Source organism: Engystomops pustulosus, chromosome 1, assembly GCF_040894005.1.
Source record: "Engystomops pustulosus chromosome 1, aEngPut4.maternal, whole genome shotgun sequence".
NCBI lineage: Eukaryota > Metazoa > Chordata > Amphibia > Anura > Leptodactylidae > Engystomops > Engystomops pustulosus.
In genome coordinates, this window is record NC_092411.1 from 160377051 (window position 1) to 160396760 (window position 19710).

At 41.5% G+C, this 19710-nt stretch overlaps 1 protein-coding gene across 1 annotated transcript; it reads left to right on the forward strand.

The window, feature by feature from the left end:
* Window positions 1-4904: 4904 nt before the first annotated feature.
* Window positions 4905-13071, forward strand: MYDGF (myeloid derived growth factor). The gene is made up of 6 exons (XM_072113293.1): window positions 4905-5084; window positions 7657-7707; window positions 10342-10403; window positions 10489-10567; window positions 11541-11595; window positions 12525-13071. The coding sequence occupies exons 1-6, from the start codon at window positions 4950-4952 to the stop codon at window positions 12602-12604; spliced, it is 462 nt and encodes a 153-aa protein (XP_071969394.1). The 5' UTR covers window positions 4905-4949; the 3' UTR covers window positions 12605-13071.
* Window positions 13072-19710: the final 6639 nt, after the last annotated feature.

Sequence of the window (19710 nt, forward strand, 5' to 3'; positions counted from 1 at the left end):
ACACATCCCTTCTCTCTAATGTCAGGCTCGGTATACACATCCCTTCTCTCTACTGTCAGGCTCAGTATACACATCCCTTCTCTCTACTGTCAGGCTCGGTATACACATCCGGTCAGGCTCGGTATACACATCCCTTCTCTCTACTGTCAGGCTCGGTATACACATCCCTTCTCTCTACTGTCAGGCTCGGTATACACATCCCTTCTCTCTACTGCCAGGCTCGGTATACACATCCCTTCTCTCTACTGCCAGGCTCGATATACACATCCCTTCTCTCTACTGCCAGGCTCGGTATACACATCCCTTCTCTCTACTGTCAGGCTCGGTATACACATCCCTTCTCTCTACTGTCAGGCTCGGTATACACATCCCTTCTCTCTACTGTCAGGCTCGGTATACACATCCCTTCTCTCTACTGCCAGACTCGGTATACACATCCCTTCTCTCTACTGCCAGGCTCGATATACACATCCCTTCTCTCTACTGCCAGGCTCGGTATACACATCCCTTCTCTCTACTGTCAGGCTCAGTATACACATCCATTCTCTCTACTGTCAGGCTTGGTATACACATCCCTTCTCTCTACTGTCAGGCTCGGTATACACATCCTTTCTCTTTACTGTCAGGCTCGGTATACACATCCCTTCTCTCTACTGTCAGGCTCTGTATACACATCCCTTCTCTCTACTGTCAGGCTCAGTATACACATCCATTCTCTCTACTGTCAGGCTCGGTATACACATCCCTTCTCCCTACTGTCAGGCTCGGTATACACATCCCTTCTCTCTACTGTCAGGCTCGGTATACACATCCCTTCTCTCTACTGTCAGGCTCGGTATACACATCCCTTCTCTCTACTGTCAGGCTCGGTATAAATATCCCTTCTCTCTACTGTCAGGCTCGGTATACACATTCCTTCTCTCTACTGTCAGGCTCGGTATACACATCCCTTCTCTCTACTGTCAGGCTCGGTATACACATCCCTTCTCTCTACTGTCAGGCTCGATATACACATCCCTTCTCTCTACTGTCAGGCTCGGTATACACATCCCTTCTCTCTACTGTCAGGCTCAGTATACACATCCCTTCTCTCTACTGTCAGGCTCAGTATACACATCCCTTCTCTCTACTGTCAGGCTCATTATACACATCCCTTCTCTCTACTGTCAGGCTCAGTATACACATCCCTTCTCTCTACTGTCAGGCTCAATATACACATCCCTTCTCTCTACTGTCAGGCTCAGTATACACATCCCTTCTCTCTACTGTCAGGCTCGGTATACACATCCCTTCTCTCTACTGTCAGGCTCGGTATACACATCCCTTCTCTCTACTGTCAGGCTCGGTATACACATCCCTTCTCTCTACTGCCAGGCTCGGTATACACATCCCTTCTCTCTACTGCCAGGCTCGATATACACATCCCTTCTCTCTACTGCCAGGCTCGGTATACACATCCCTTCTCTCTACTGTCAGGCTCGGTATACACATCCCTTCTCTCTACTGTCAGGCTCGGTATACACATCCCTTCTCTCTACTGTCAGGCTCGGTATACACATCCCTTCTCTCTACTGCCAGACTCGGTATACACATCCCTTCTCTCTACTGCCAGGCTCGATATACACATCCCTTCTCTCTACTGCCAGGCTCGGTATACACATCCCTTCTCTCTACTGTCAGGCTCATTATACACATCCCTTCTCTCTACTGTCAGGCTCAGTATACACATCCCTTCTCTCTACTGTCAGGCTCAGTATACACATCCCTTCTCTCTACTGTCAGGCTCATTATACACATCCCTTCTCTCTACTGTCAGGTTCAGTATACACATCCCTTCTCTCTACTGTCAGGCTCAATATACACATCCCTTCTCTCTACTGTCAGGCTCAGTATACACATCCCTTCTCTCTACTGTCAGGCTCGGTATACACATCCCTTCTCTCTACTGTCAGGCTCAGTATACACATCCCTTCTCTCTACTGTCAGGCTCGGTATACACATCCCTTCTCTGTACTGTCAGGCTCGGTATACACATCCCTTCTCTCTACTGTCAGGCTCGGTATACACATCCCTTCTCTCTACTGTCAGGCTCGGTATACACATCCCTTCTCTCTACTGTCAGGCTCATTATACACATCCCTTCTCTCTACTGTCAGGCTCGGTATACACATCCCTTCTCTCTACTGTCAGGCTCGGTATACACATCCCTTCTCTCTACTGTCAGGCTCGGTATACACATCCCTTCTCTCTACTGTCAGGCTCAGTATACACATCTCTTCTCTCTACTGTCAGGCTTGGTATAAACATCCCTTCTCTCTACTGTCAGGCTCGGTATACACATCCCTTCCCTCTACTGTCAGGCTCGGTATACACATCCCTTCTCTCTACTGTCAGGCTCGGTATACACACCCCTTCTCTCTACTGTCAGGCTCGGTATAAACATCCCTTCTCTCTACTGTCAGGCTCTGTATACACATCCCTTCTCTCTACTGCCAGACTCGGTATACACATCCCTTCTCTCTACTGCCAGACTCGGTATACACATCCCTTCTCTCTACTGTCAGGCTCGGTATACACATCCTTTCTCTGTACTGTCAGGCTCGGTATACACATCCCTTCTCTCTACTGTCAGGCTCAGTATACACATCCCTTCTCTCTACTGTCAGGCTCAGTATACACATCCCTTCTCTCTACTGTCAGGCTCGGTATACACATCCCTTCTCTCTACTGTCAGGCTCGGTATACACATCCCTTCTCTCTACTGTCAGGCTCGGTATACACATCCCTTCTCTCTACTGTCAGGCTCGGTATACACATCCCTTCTCTCTACTGTCAGGCTCGGCATATACACATCCCTTCTCTCTACTGTCAGGCTCGGTATACACATCCCTTCTCTCTACTGTCAGGCTCGGTATACACATCCCTTCTCTCTACTGTCAGGCTCGGTATACACATCCCTTCTCTCTACTGTCAGGCTCGGTATACACATCCCTTCTCTCTACTGTCAGGCTCGGTATACACATCCCTTCTCTCTACTGTCAGGCTCGGTATACACATCCCTTCTCTCTACTGTCAGGCTCGGTATACACATCCCTTCTCTCTACTGTCAGGCTCGGTATACACATCCCTTCTCTCTACTGTCAGGCTCGGTATACACATCCCTTCTCTCTACTGTCAGGCTCGGTATACACATCCCTTCTCTCTACTGTCAGGCTCGGTATACACATCCCTTCTCTCTACTGTCAGGCTCATTATACACATCCCTTCTCTCTACTGTCAGGCTCAGTATACACATCCCTTCTCTCTACTGTCAGGCTCAGTATACACATCCCTGCTCTCTACTGTCAGGCTCGGTATACACATCCCTTCTCTCTACTGTGAGGCTCGGTATACACATCCCTTCTCTCTACTGTCAGGCTCAGTATACACATCCCTTCTCTCTACTGTCAGGCTCAGTATACACATCCCTTCTCTCTACTGTCAGGCTCAGTATACACATCTCTTCTCTCTACTGTCAGGCTCGGTATAAACATCCCTTCTCTCTACTGTCAGGCTCGGTATACACATCCCTTCCCTCTACTGTCAGGCTCGGTATACACATCCCTTCTCTCTACTGTCAGGCTCGGTATACACATCCCTTCTCTCTACTGTCAGGCTCAGTATACACATCCCTTCTCTCTACTGTCAGGCTCGGTATACACATCCCTTCTCTCTACTGTCAGGCTCGGTATAAACATCCCTTCTCTCTACTGTCAGGCTCTGTATACACATCCCTTCTCTCTACTGTCAGGCTCGGTATACACATCCCTTCTCTCTACTGTCAGGCTCGATATACACATCCCTTCTCTCTACTGTCAGGCTCGGTATACACAACCCTTCTCTCTACTGTCAGGCTCAGTATACACATCCCTTCTCTCTACTGTCAGGCTCGGTATACACATCCCTTCTCTCTACTGTCAGGCTCATTATACACATCCCTTCTCTCTACTGTCAGGCTCACTATACACATTCCTTCTCTCTACTGTCAGGCTCACTATACACATCCCTTCTCTCTACTGTCAGGCTCATTATACACATCCCTTCTCTCTACTGTCAGGCTCAGTATACACATCCCTTCTCTCTACTGTCAGGCTCGGTATACACATCCCTTCTCTCTACTGCCAGGCTCGGTATACACATCCCTTCTCTCTACTGTCAGGCTCGGTATACACATCCCTTCTCTCTACTGTCAGGCTCGGTATACACATCCCTTTTCTCTACTGTCAGGCTCGGTATACACATCCCTTCTCTCTACTGTCAGGCTCAGTATACACATCCCTTCTCTCTACTGTCAGGCTCGGTATACACATCCCTTCTCTCTACTGTCAGGCTCGGTATACACATCCCTTCTCTCTACTGTCAGGCTCAGTATACACATCCCTTCTCTCTACTGTCAGGCTCGGTATACACATCCCTTCTCTCTACTGTCAGGCTCGGTATACACATCCCTTCTCTCTACTGTCAGGCTCGGCATATACACATCCCTTCTCTCTACTGTCAGGCTCGGTATACACATCCCTTCTCTCTACTGTCAGGCTCGGTATACACATCCCTTCTCTCTACTGTCAGGCTCGGTATACACATCCCTTCTCTCTACTGTCAGGCTCGGTATACACATCCCTTCTCTGTACTGTCAGGCTCGGTATACACATCCCTTCTCTGTACTGTCAGGCTCAGCATACACATCCCTTCTCTGTACTGTCAGGCTCAGTATACACATCCCTTCTCTCTACTGTCAGGCTCAGTATTATTATACATCCTTCTTCTCTAACTTTGTTACTCTCGTACCCACTCTCACGGGTTAATGAAATACGCCCCTCCCATGCCCCGGCACTGGTGGCTCCTCCCCCCTGTGACGTTTCTTCATAGACAGGGCCACACGTCAGCCTACACATTAGCCTGGACGGAAGATGGCTGCTTACCTGGTGCTGTGCGCTGGGGTTCTGCTCTCTTTGGCTTGCGAGCTCCACGCTCAGGCGGCCGGCAGCACAGAGGAGTTCGATGTGAAGCCCGGTGGCTTATACTACACGTATACCAGGAGACTGGTCAGAAGTGTTTCTATTGTATTGCTCCATGGGATTCCCTTGGCTTTCCCGGGGGTAGAGTAGCTGGATGAGCTGTCAGGGATTTGTAAGATAATTACTACTTACACTCCTCCTTGTACCGACCTAAAAGGAGGAACTCGCATGTACATTAGTTTGTCTCCATCATAATCAAGGAGACCAGTTTCCCTTTACTGTAAGGAGGATTAAGGACCAACTTGCAAGGAATTCTCCAACTCTTACCAATACTTGGTGACAGTATGACAGCCCCTCCCTTGGCAGGGTGACTGGTACCGCCTGGTTGCCAATTAATTCATAAATCTATAAAGGAAAAACAAAGCAGCAGAGCCCAAGGCAGTTATAAGAGATTTCCATATTAGTTGGTTTATGTAGAGAAAACGGCTAATCTTTGAGCATAAAATAATTCAGCATTTTTTTGTTTTCTGACAAATTTCTGACTTTTTAGTTTTTAGGAAAATGGAGATGTAATTTATGGCGGACATTTATCAGGACTGAAATAATCACAATAACTATGGTAGTATTTTGCAAGCAATTGATTTTTTTTCAGTGAATTGCAGGGCCTGGCATAGATGTAATTGCTCATATTCTGTAGCCGTGCTCCTGTCACCTGACAACTCGCTATGAATGTTCATTAGTAATATGTCTTGTCAGCCATGGTAATATTCTGTACTGCATACTACCCATGGATTTTTTTTTTCAGTCACTGAAATTTTACATTTAATTTCATTTTAAATTTCACTCTCCATTCAGCCGACTAAAGGGGTTGGGTCAGTGGAAATCCATTCCCAAGATTGTTGTGAGTCGTAGATGTAGGCCCCACATCTATCCTCTATTTACGACATATCCTATAATCTACCATTAAATTCAAGCATGATAAACAAGGGACACTTACTCATGGATCCAGCAATGTGACTGTGGTAATCTTATATTTTATCCATGGTCATACTTCTAAAATCAACTTTTTTTAAATTATTCTAAATTAGCCAGAAGGGCTCTGGGGGGAGTTACCAGAGTCCCTCTGTACTGTACTATTACACAGGCTGGAGTATGCTGAAATAAAGCCTGTGTGATCACAACCTCTCTGGTGCATGTGGCCTCAGGGGTGTGTAGTAGGGATAAATGAACCTATGGTAGGTCGTTGATATACCCCAAGGAGTGTAAAATGGACGTATTAGAAATGGCGCTGATCCAAACTATTTCCAAAATGGTGCCCGTTTATTGGGAAGATAAAATAAAGACTTTGTTGTGTACCATTTTTATCTTTCCAATAAACTGACAGGATTTTGGGAATATTTTGGATCAGTGACGTTTCTAATACTTGGGGTACGTCAACAACCTACCCTAAGTTCGTTTACCGCTATTTCGGGGGCTGTTACACGGTGAAGGAGCACTTCCCCCTCCCACTGTGTGAGATTACAGCAGGCAGAAGGAAGGGTCAAGTGCTACTTCACAGATTAACATCCTGTGGAGTCAGAGGGGCTGTGGTAAAGGCTTTTGATTTTAGAAAGGAGGCCATCTGTAACAAACAGTGATTATAGAACAACTGGATAGAGAGTAGAGGAGAGCAACCAAAATTATTAGAGGAATGGGTGGACTAGAATGATAAGATTATGAAACTTCATCTTAGAAAAGACAGTAGAGGGGAGACCTCATTACAATGTACAAATACCTGAACTGACAGTACAAGGATCTCTCCAAAGATCTTTTCATCCTCTGTTAGAGATTTTTATCTAGGGCTTAACTGCCCTTACTTCAGTTGTACAGGTGACTTTCAAATTAACTCTTTCATGACTGCCCCGGGGCTTGAACACAAACCAAGACACACGTCAGTCTCTTAGTGCATGTAAAAATCTTCTCCCCAGTTTATTTGTCTCAGCTGCATAATATCAGACAGAAAATCATCAAACAGGTGTGACTAGAATACTGTAATGCTATTGGCCATAATGAATTTACCAGAAAATTCTCGGAAAAGATTAATAGGCCTTTTTCACAGACATGTTTATACTAATTTCCCTGAGAAGAAAGAGATAAGCTGGTGCTAGAATCAAAATATAACAAAAGATGACGGACAGACTGGCTTCTCGTTAAATGTCAAGGGAACCAGTTGGCAGGCAAGCAAACAGGTTAAAAAAAAAAAAAAAAAATGAAGTATGAATCATGACATTAACTGGACAGTGCTTGACCCCCGACGTGACACCCGGCTAATACTTAAAATGACGGACGGTAGTCAAGATGGCGTCCGAAACCAGTGCGATCTCTTTAACAACGCCTAAAGGAGAGGCTTTTCTACCATCAACCTAGACAAAGGGTTACTTTACTGTACGAGCAGTGAGACCGTGGAACTCTCTGCTGCAGGAGGTTGTTATGGCTGATAATTTGAACATGTTCAAGAGAGGCCTGGGTTTCTGGAGAGCGTAGTTTCTGTTGATGCAGAGAGTTATTCTGACTGCCATATTAGGGGTCAGGAAGGAATTTTCCCTGCTTTTGAACAATTGTCTTGCTTGGATCACCAAATATTTCCTTCACTTATTTTATGTTCCTGTGTTCTTTATAGGGTGACTTCTCATGCAGTTTTTCTTATGCAGCTCAGGGAGGTACTAATGAGGTAAGATAATAGGATAACCTCTATTGTGTTATGGCATTCAATAAGAATTCAGTTTGAGTCTGAGTTGGCTCTGGATTAAAGGAATTGCATATTTTAGAACTGTTACTTTAATGTACAAATAAAATGGAATAGAAAAAATCAAATGAATTAAAATTCCCCAAAAGCCCCTAGTACAATATAGTAAAAAAATGGAAAAAGGTAAAAAAAAAAAAATTTCAACACCTTAGGTATCACCATTTCCTAAAATACTCTGTCCATAAAAATATAAATACGGTTATACCTGGTGGTTAACACTACAACGGAAAAATGTGCCCACATCTCAGAATTCCCACTTTTTTGCCATTTTGCAACTTATTTTAACCCCTTAACAACCTGACCCTTTTTTGTTTTCTCATTTCCATTTTTCACTCCCCACCTTCAAAAATCTATAACTTGTCTATTTTATTTTACACGTAAAGAGCTCTGTGATGGCTTGTTTTCTGTGTAACAAATTGCACTTCATAGTGATGTTGTTTAATATTCCATGCTGTGTACTGGGAAGCAGGGGAAAAACTTCCAAATGCTGTGAAAATGGTGAAAAACCGCATTTGCGCCGTTTTCTTGTGGGCTTGGATTTTATGTCTTTCACTGTGCGCCCCAAATGACATGTCTAATTTATTCTTTGGGTTGCTGCAATCACGGGGATAACACATTTCTATAGGTTTTATGTTTTAATACATGTACAAAAATTAAAACCACCTGTACAATTTTTTTTTTTTTCAGTACTTTAACCCTAGGTTGGCTGATTGATCCTACCATATACTGCCATACTCCCGTACTATTATGGCTCATGTCGGGAAGGGGTTAATAAAAAGTGATCAAATGGTTGCACAGTCCCCAAAATGGTAGCTTGAAAATAATAATCTTTATTTATATAAAATGTACTTCGAAAAAGTTATTAGCGACAGAATGTGAAGAAATTTTATTTTGTTCAGGAGGTGTGGGTGTTTTTTTTTTTTTTTTTAAATCTATGAAAACATAATGCAACCTATATAACTTTGGTATCCCCATGATTGTACCGAACCAAAGAATGAATAAGTTATGTGTCATCTGGAGCACACAAGGAAGCTGAAAAAAAGCCTGCAATAATATGGCACAGATCTGTTTTCTTGTTAATTTTACTGCATTTGGAATTTTCTCCCACTAGCCAGTATACGGCATAGAATAGAACATACTGCCACAAGCAAGTACAATTTGTTACGCAAAAAACAAGCCCTATTCAGCCCTGTATAGGGAAAAATAAAAGTCATGAATTTTTGAAGGTGGGGAAAAATAGAGATGTAAAAAAGACTATCTATTTTAAATAAACAAAATGAAGTTGTTCTCTGGGGGGGTGCACAATATATTTGTAGATGCATGAACGTATTAATGCTGAAATTAGAAAATTCCAAATAAAACCTTAATTATGTTTTCTGTAATATACTTGAAGGGTTATAAAGCTTGCTATGTGCTGTTTTGAATAGTGTAGAAATACAATTGTCCCTAAAATAATTAATGTTAATATTTTCTTGAACATTTTAACAAATACTGTTCGATTTGTGATCTTTCTAGCATTGTAGTAAAACAAAATGACACTTCCAAAAAGACACCAACACAAAGCAGAGATATGGTAGTAACCTATAGAATATTATTACGTTTATTCTGCATGGTGAACTGTGTAAAAGGTTTAATTTAAATACTAGAGTAAAAACTTCTGTTTTATTTGCAAGAAAGAGTTAATAAATTTGAATACAGGCGGTCCCCTACTTAAGGACACCCTTACAGACGACCCATAGTTAAAGACAGACCCCTCTGCCCACTGTGACCTCTGGTGAATCTCTCTGGATGCTTTACTTTAGTCCCAGACTGCAATGATTTGCTGTAAGGTGTCTGAAATGAAGCTTTATTGACAATCATTGGTCGCATAACGGCAAAAAAATGTCTAGATCTACAATTAAAAAATATACAGTTTCGACTTGCATACAAATTCAACTTAAGTACAAACCTATGGACCCTATCTTGTATGTAACCCGGGGACTGCCTGTAATCATGCCGTTTTAACATAAAAATTAACCCATTGGAAAATACTAATTTTACCACAAGAAAACAAGCCCTCATGCCCATGTCAGATAAAAAAAAATAAGAAAACTTAAGTCTTTTGGAATTTGAGCAAAGAAAAATGTAAAAAAAAAGGTCCTGAAGGCCATTTCAGGTGAGGAGTTAATGGGAGAAGAGGGATTTTGAGTTGTATAGTTATGTAAATTTGTATTCTTGTACTCTCACCTTTTAGGTTTAGTAGTGTATATCATGTATTTATGGCTGGCTCCAGCAAGACCTGATATTAGGTTAACACTGGAAGACTGCAATGACCTAGGCGTCCCCTGATCATGGCACAGGGGCTGCTGCAGAGAGCACTGTGGTTACTACCGGTAGCAGCAGAAGCATGGCTATTCTTATGTGCTCTGCTAACACATAGGCCACCATGATACGGTTACATTGTAGAGCTCCTAAAGGTTAATAATATTGGTGTTAGTAAATATTGTCTTTATATTTACCCTGGTTACCCTTCAATTTGGTCCGTCCTGAATATGTACTTTGTATGCTTGCTCTCTACAGAAATGGCATATGAGTATTGGAGTAGATGAGGAAAGCCGATATTTCTCTTGCTCGATATGGCGGTAAAGTATCTTAAAAGTCTTTAATTTTATTCTCTGTGTCCTCTAAGTTGTTTTTATAGTACACTTTTATTTTTTTGTTTTTTAGTCCCCCGGGATCCTATTTATTTTTTATAAGTTTCAAAGCTGAAGTGTCAGGGGGGAAAATAGATTTCTGTGAAGCTTATGTAAGTAAAAAAAATATTATTTATTATTATCAATTAAAAAAGGTAAGGTTTACATGTCTAAGTATGAATATTTATATTCGAGCAGAACAATAGAAATTCAATAGTGATGTAAACTTGCCCTTGCAGGGAACCTGTCGCCAGAAGTCAGAATTTTACTGGTGACAGGTCTGAATAGGCCTTGCAGAGTACACTACTTGACACCCTGATTGACAGATCTTCTCCCCTACGTTCCCATAATATCCCTGATAAAGTCCTTGCCAAGTCCTGGGGTGATGCCTCGTTTCAAATTTCAACGCTCGCATTCTCATTTGCATAAGTTTCCACTTGGGGCCCCTGCTGCTAATTATTCACTTATTTCCTCTCCCACTTGTTTCCAGTTTTCAGCATGACATCGTCTCACCACACAGAAAACAATGGAGGGGAGCAGAACTGCCAATCAGGGTGTCATGCAGTGTACCCTGCAAGGCCTAGTCAGACCTGTCAGTGTAAAATTAAGATGGCGATACACAGACCTGTGTGCTCCTACCTCTCTACCCTACCCCAATCCTAAAAATTCTCCCTCCCTTGTTGTCTTCCCTTGTCTGTGTGAGAATCAGAGTGAATGGCTGAACAGACACTGCACCCACGTATAGGAAATGGTCTCATAAGGAGATAAAGAGGTAAAAATTTCAAGTGGCACGGCCCCTCCTCCTTGATATATTTTAAAACAAAAATACTTGTTCTAATGTTCTCTTACAAATATTTTAACCTTAGAAAATAAAAGTAAAATTTTAGTTGGCACAAAAAGGGTTAAACTGGCCTTTTGGCATTTTTTGTTATGTATTAGCAGATACCACGTTATCAAAAAGAGGGAGTATGGAAGTTGAAAGGGTCTTTAGATGTGATCAATGTTTGTTTACACTGCATATCAGAATTCTAATTCTTCTCTAACATATTTTCTAACTCAACTATGTCTCTCTATTTTTATTCAAAGTCTCAAGCAGACAAACCACTTAAAAAATCTGAATATGAAATAAAGGATACAACGGGTGAGTTACATGGGAGCTGGACCCCAGCAATCTGCTAATTCTGTTATGGATGAGTTGTAAATATTCATATCCTAGAAATCCCTGTTGACATTTATTGATGAATTCAAGAAAATTATTAGATAGAAAGAAGACTGATAATTGGGACCATGAATGATCACAAGAAGAGGGTTGTGAATGGTGAAGAGACAGTTTATGCAGTTAGCATATCCCTTATAGCCTTGCTAGTATCTGTCTATAAACTTTATAAAGTATGACATTGCAAAATAACAAAGAGAATGTAATTACTTGTTGAAATTCTTAGATTGGCCCGTACAACATTCAAATACTGAGCAAGAAATCTCTATTCCAGCTACATGTTCCATAAAGGGAAACGATCACCAGGAATGTAATTTTTATAGCCTATGCTATACTTATTTTAAAAAGGCCTTTGTCAATAATCTGAATCCTTTCAGTAGTTTATATAAGTTTAGTTTACATTACCTGGCGTGTGGCAAGTCCTGGGGAAATGGCAGCTGCACACTGTGTGCCTGTGTCGGTCCTCCTGCCTCCACTCATTTAACTCCCTCACCCCTTCCCACTTTCTGTCATCCAGGCAGGAGAGGGGGATAGGGAGGAGGAGGGGAAGAATACAAAAGGTGACACAGGCTGCAGCTTCCCCACCCCAGGACTCGCCACACGCTGCTGGCACAATGCCAGGTAATATAAAGTAAACTGTTATAAACTACTGAAATGATTCAAAATGCTGACAAAGGCATTTTTAAAATTTGCATTGGCGATTGAAACCTGTCACCAGCTAAAAATCACATTTCTGGTGACAGGTTAGTTTTAACCATAATATGCATTATGGCAAGCTATGGTAGTGTGCATAACCAGTAAAGGGCTACTGACTAATTATGATCATTTTTATTTCTTCTCCTCCTTCCCCCCAGTGTCGCATGTTCCAGGTTCATTTTCTTCATCTCTTTCCAAGCTAACAATCACGGCTAGGTCATCTCATGCAGAGCTGTGAAGAAGTCAGCAGAATTCTACTATGCAAAGAGATTCCCTATTGTATACAGATCATTTGTGTACAGTATAACAGAACTGTAAAATTTAAGTTATCTATGAATTTTCATTGTGTATTTTTCTTATTGCCATCAGGGCTGGCAACTTTGCTTTTGTTTTTCTAAATAGTAATAATAAAAATAAGCACTATGTATTTAGCCAGGAGAGAAATTAACTAAAATGAACATTAGCATCAACTACTGTGAATTGTAAAATGCTAATTACATTTACATTAACCTACAGAATATCTTCCGACTTCGGGGTTGCATCTGTTTTGTTTTTTTATATTTTTTTTGTCATATCCATTGGAAAAAGTCTGGATTTTCTAATGGTTGGCAACCTTGATTACTATGCTTAGTGACTGGTAACATGAACTTGCATTAAGATAAAGCAATCATTAAATTAAAGATGATTGTGTTAATTTGAAATACATTTTTAATGTTTTTGTTTCTGTGTTTATATCTACACACATTTCTATGCTTTCATGAATGCAGTATACTTCAAAGCAGTGGTCCCCAATCTTTTTGTATTTGTGGAGCGGCTGCACCCAAATTTTTTTTTTCCAGGGTCTGGAACCATTGTGTCTGGAAAAATAAAATTGCGTGCCTAGCAAATGCTCCATATCTAACCCCAACCCATGTAATTTGTCGTTTCCTGCAACCCCTGCTCTATAATGCCCCATTTTCTTTAAGGTGACACTTTTCTGTAGCCCCCCTTTATAGTTCCCCCCCCCTTTTATGTAGCCCCTTCCAGATAGTACTTCTTTACCTGTAGACTCCTTTTTATACCACATATATTTGAGTATAATTCTAAGCCATAAGTATAAGCTAAGGCATCTAAATTTACCACAAAATAAACTGGGAAACTTATGGATTTAGTGTGGGAATTGTAGCCGCTACTCATTATCAAAATGTCCAGCAGCCTCCCCTTGTCCAAAATGTCCAAAGCAGAGCCCCCTCAATAACGCACAGCCCCCAATAGTAATGTCCCCTGCCCAGCCAGAAAAACGTCTATGCATGCTGCCAGTGCGCACAAACTATGACACGGACAATTACATCATAGACCTGCCGCTGGCCGTCTGCAGGGGAAGAAAAACATGGAGCCGTGGAAGAAGAGGAGAGTCCGAGGTAAATATAGAATTTTTCTTTTTAAGTTCTTTTGGTCGCGGCCTGGTGGTTGAGGACCACTGCTTTAAAGCATAACTTAACTTTTATGCCAAACAGGAATTTATAGTGCAGATGATTAAAGTAAACATTGTAATAAACCTTCTATTTCTAGTAAACGAGATGAGAAGAACGAGGTGGTGGTGAAATAAGTCTTCTTTATTAATATGAAAACATACACAGGGAGGCACGCAATGCCGCAAAGCCGACGGGCAGTTTCGCGCTGCTCAGTGCTTTCTCCAGGCAGTGACAGCGCTTGCGCGCCTCCCACCAGAAATAAAGGGGAGGTGGAGACAAGTGTGCGTTGTCATAGTGACAACAAAACAATTTAACAGTATGTACTGTGTTACCTAGTAAACCGACTTCCCCTTAAATCGAACCCATCGAATAACCCAAATAACAAGAGCATGATTACAAACACATCTACTTTGCATAGGGATGATGCAGCAAGGGGAAAGGGTAGGCGGAAATAAACAGTGACATACACGTAAGTGCAAGATTAAAAGGCGCAGAGTATGCAACACATGTAGTATTAAAATCACACTTAAGGAGGCATTAATATGTCATAAAGAGCTGAACTATACACCGGATTTGTTTCCTAATGGCTAGAGGAAGACCTTCATTTCGTTCCGATTGTTAAGACCCAATGCACCCATAGCTCCGAACTTTATAATGCACCTACTTTCCTGGCATAATAGGTTAAGAGAACGATCTCCTCCTTCTGGGCTGCACTCTACCCTCTCTATACCCGCAAACCTTAAGACATCCGCATTCCCATCATGTTGTTGTATGAAGTGCTCAATAAGGTGAGGGCAACCAACTCCTGTGGTGATGGACCTTCTGTGTTCCCTAAAATGGGTAAACAAACTCCTTACTGTTTTACTGATTTAATATCTCTGGCATGGACAGAACACCACGTAAACAACAAAGGTCGTCCTGCATGATATGAAAGTGTTTGTTTGTGTGACCCCTCCAAGGGTAACGTGTTTTGCCTGGCTATTAAAGCTGCAGTATCGGCAAGATCCGCACTTGTAGTTCCCCTTGGGGGTCCCTCTCTGGAGCTAAGTGCCCCAAGGGGAAGAGTATCTGCTGCGGACCAACCTATCCCGCAGAGTAGTGCACCTCCTAAAGGCTACAATGGGTCTCTGGATGGTAAGCTCTGCCAATTAGGGGTCCTGCTTAAGGATACATCAGTGCTTGTTAATCGCTGTCCTAATGTCTCGCATGGGCCGTAATCAAAGGTGAAGACAAATCGCCTGTCCCCTCCTTCCCCTCTATTCTGGCATAATCCCTTCTTAACCCTTAAGAGATTCCCACGTGATACCTTTTCTGCTTTGTGTAGGGCCCTTTCTACCAGGGATCTAGGGTATCCTCGCTCCGTAAGTCTAAACTTTAGTTCCTCCGCTTGTGCATAGAAGCCTGCATCTTCGCTGATGAACCTCCTAAGGCTGTTGAGCCTCCTAAGCCTGGTGTAATGGAGGAGTGAATTGGTGGCCGTGGGTTTTCTATGGGCCGTGGTGCACAATTTTCCATCCCTCTCAACCACCTTCACGTCAAAGAACTCAAGCTCAGTTCCACCTAACACTGCCGTGAACTTTGTGTTCATCGGATTAGCCCGATTTAAATATGCTACAAACTCCAAAAAGGACTGTTCATCACCCTCCCATACAATGAAAATATCGTCCACATACCTGTGGAATGCCTTCAACCCCTAGGAAGGAATTTGTATCTTTCAAAAAGGATGGAATTTAGAGCCTCTGTCCCATTTTTTGGATTGCCTGTTACGTCCCCTTCTCCCTGATATTCCATCCTTTTTGAAAGATACGAATGCAACAGGCGATTTGTCTTCACCTTTGATAACGGCCCATGCGAGATAGCCATTAGAACACCAAGGATCTCATTTTTCACTTAAGACAGGTTGCAGAAGCTTATTACACCTGCAGTGCAAATCTGCCTTTCTGCCTTTTCTATGCATTTGCATTACAATATAATTGTGAGTTAAAACTTACTCTTGCTCCATGACAAAATCCTAGGGTAGTCACAGGGGCTGGAATTTGGTTTGGATGCATTTCAAAAAACAACATGTGATTTGTCTGTTACTCACTCCTCAGAGTCTGGCCCCCACCTTTGTGCTTCTGTACAGCTCCACCTCCTGCTCCTTCTCAGAGGTCACAGCCTAGTCAGCCTGACATCGGTGGGGGAGGGACATACTGTACAGGAGCAAAAACATGGAGACAGCCTGCAGCTCAGACAAGTCACATGAAATAGTTTTTCATTTATTTTTACAATTTTACTGGATAAAAACTAATATAGAGGAAATCTCATTTGTTTTTGCATCGCCATCTTTTTGGAGACGTAACTTTAATATTTTTTGGTTGACAGAGCTAGTTTTGGGCTTATTTTTTACGAGTTGAGTTGTTCTTTTCAGTGGTACCATTTTGGCGCACATAACTTTGATCACTTTTTAGAACATTTTTGTGTAGAGATTTTATGAAAAATTTAAATTTTTGGCGTGTTTTACGGATTTTGTTTTTACGGCGTTCACCGAGCGTGTCCAAAAATGTTTCTGAGTTATTGTACGGATTGTTACGGACGCGGCGATACCAAATATGAGGGTTTTTTTGGCGATTTTGTGTTTTTTTTCACTTTATTGCATGTGTATAGGGAATATTTGTGTTTAGGGGACTTTAACTTTATTTAATTAATTCTTTTTATTAAAAAATGATTTTATGTAGTGTTTTTAACATTTTTTATTAACTTTTACAGGTTAGCTTGAACAAGTGATCCACTGATCACTTGTTCAAGCTCTTCTTCACATTACACAGTGTAATACAGCCATGAATAAGAGTGTCTGCGGACACTAGAAACGCGTAGGCGAAGCCAGGTTACCACCATCTGTCATAGCTCGCTGATGACTCAAGATACAGGCGGTTCGTGCATTTTAAGCTGTATTGCCACAAGCATTATTTCAATAAAAGAAGAAGTTTTACTACTTACCTGGGTCAAGCGCTGGATTCATTTCCTGTTTTACAAGTGAGAATACAGATATATTACACTGTGTAATGTAATGCGAATCTCCCGTTCCACCACATCCCAAAGATGCGCTATTGGAGATCTGGTGACTGTGGAGGCCATTTGAGTACAGTGAACTCATTGTCATGTTCAAGAAACCAGTCTGAGATGACATGGCGCATTATCCTGCTGAAAGTAGCCATCAGATGTTGGGTATATTGTGGTCATAAAGGGATGGACATGGTCAGCAACAATACTCAGGTAGGCTGTGGCGTTGCAATGATGCGAATGTCGCAGCAGAAATCGAGACTCATCAGACCAGGCAACGTTTTTCCAATCTTCTACTGTCCAATTTCGATGAGCTTGTGCAAATTGTAGCCTCAGTTTCCTGTTCTTAGCTGAAAGGAGTTGCACCCAGTGTGGTCTTCTGCTGCTGTAGCCCATCTGCCTCAAAGTTCGACGTAATGTGCGTTCAGAGATGCTCTTCTGCCTACCTTGGTTGTAATGGGTGGCGACTTGAGTCACTGTTCCCTTTCTATCAGCTCGAACCAGTCTGCCCATTCTCCTCTGACCTCTGGCTCAACAAGGCATTTCCGCCCACAGAACTGCCGCTCACTGGATGTTTTTTCTTTTTCAGACCATTCTCTGTAAACCCTAGAGATGGTTGTGCGTGAAAATCCCAGTAGATCAGCAGTTTCTGAAATACTCAGACCGGCCCTTCTGGCACCAACAACCATGCCACGTTCAAAGGCACTCAAATCACCTTTCTTCCCCATACTGATGCTCGGTTTGAACTGCAGGAGATTGTCTTGACCATGTCTACATGCCTAAATGGACTGAGTTGCCGCCATGTGATTGGCTGATTAGAAATTAAGTGTTAACGAGCAGTTGGACAGGTGTACTTAAAGGGGTATTCCAGGAATAAGGATAATCTGTATTTAGAAAGGTCATTAAAATCTAATGTAATGTGTAATTGATTGTTATTTTGAATTCTGCTTGGTTTAGCAGAAAAAGGATTTTGACCTAATATTTCACAGTTTAAAAAAACCTACTGGCCCTTTAATCCGTCCTGTGCCTTCCCTCCACTGGGAGAGGACACAGGACGGAAGATGGCTGCTGCTGCTGCTGACGTCAGACGTTTGTGTCTGCAGCGTGGGGTCAGCTCTGCCTCTTTCACACTCTCTCTCGTTCTGAAGCTGGGCCGGTCACATGACCTGCCATTGCCTCACACAGCAGAGAGCACAGCTTCCAGCTCCTCTGCTCGGTGCTGATTGTAACAAAACAAAGTTTGCAACGTTGTATCATGCAACCAGGTAAACTCCATCTCCTGTATCTTTATTTTTTTCAATAAATAAACTTCACTTGTACCTCAGAGAAGTGGATACAAGGCATAATAACCTACATGCTCCATAATCTAATAAAGAAATACATAAAATGTGTACATCTAAAGTAATGAAGATAATTGATCATTTATCTTATATCACTAGATTTAGAGTATATATGTATGTAGAATGTATGTAGAATACGTATTATATATGGATATGGGATATGAATATATAGTTAGAGTAGATGTACATAGGATGTGTATATATATATATACACACTCTCTCTCTCTCTCATATATATATATATATATATATAGAGAGAGAGAGAGAGAGCGAGAGAGAGAGAGAGAGAGAGAGAGAATATATATATATATATATATATATATATATATTCTCTCTCTATATGTATATATACACACTCTCTCTCTCTATTTATATATATATATATATATACACACACTCTCTCTATTTATATATATATATATATATACATACACACTCTCTATCTCTCTCTTTATATATATATATATATATATATATATATATATATATATATCTATATCATATGTATATCTACTCTAACTATATGAATACATATCTTGACACTATATATATATTCATATACTGCAAATGTCTCTACACCCGATAAATATATAGTGTCAAGATGTGTACTGTATATGGATTTAGGATATGAATAAAGTGTATGAACAAATAGTACATATATACAGTACATGGACAGTGTATATAGATATCTTTATTCCCTATCCATACTGCATAAAACTCTAATCTTATCTCCATACTGTATATATCTACACCCTACCCATATAACGCCCTTACCCATGAACGCGCCCTTACTGAGTAGCAAGAGCAATTGCTAAACAGAGACTCTTGGTTTTGGTCTTCTAATATTGATGCAAAGTATCAAAGTATTAACCAGGATACTGATGTGTAAAACTAACTTTAGGGGTGCGGTCACAAGTCATGTTTAACACATGCGTTTAAAAAACGCATTGCAATAGCTGAAGAGTAATTTGCCTAATTAAACAGCAGTTAACACATGTGTTTACAAAATGCAAATGTTAATGCGTGTTAACATATATGTTAACACATGTGTTTGTTAATATAATGTTAACACGTGCGTTAACACAAGCGTTAACGTTTGCATTTTGTAAATGCAAGTGTTAACAGCTGTTTAATTAGGCAAATCACACTTCAGCTATTAAACGCATGCGTTAAACGCAACGTGTAAACACACCCTAGGATGTAAGACTTCTTGGACACTGCAACATGGACACTGCTGTTTGACACCATCTATGCTTTGGCAGGAAGAAGTAATGATAATCACAGACAAACAAAACAAGGGTCGATGGAAAAATGTTATTTATTAGCTATTATTCCTGGAGTAATAGAGCAGGCCCTTCTGTGAAGTGATCACCTTGGAAACCACTGGGAGCAGGAGAGGGAGGGGCTATAACTGACATCTCTGTGAAGATAAGTAAAAGGTCAGGAAGACATGTCTCATACTAAAGGCTCATGGGACTTGTAGTACTGAGTGTCGGCCATCTTGGATA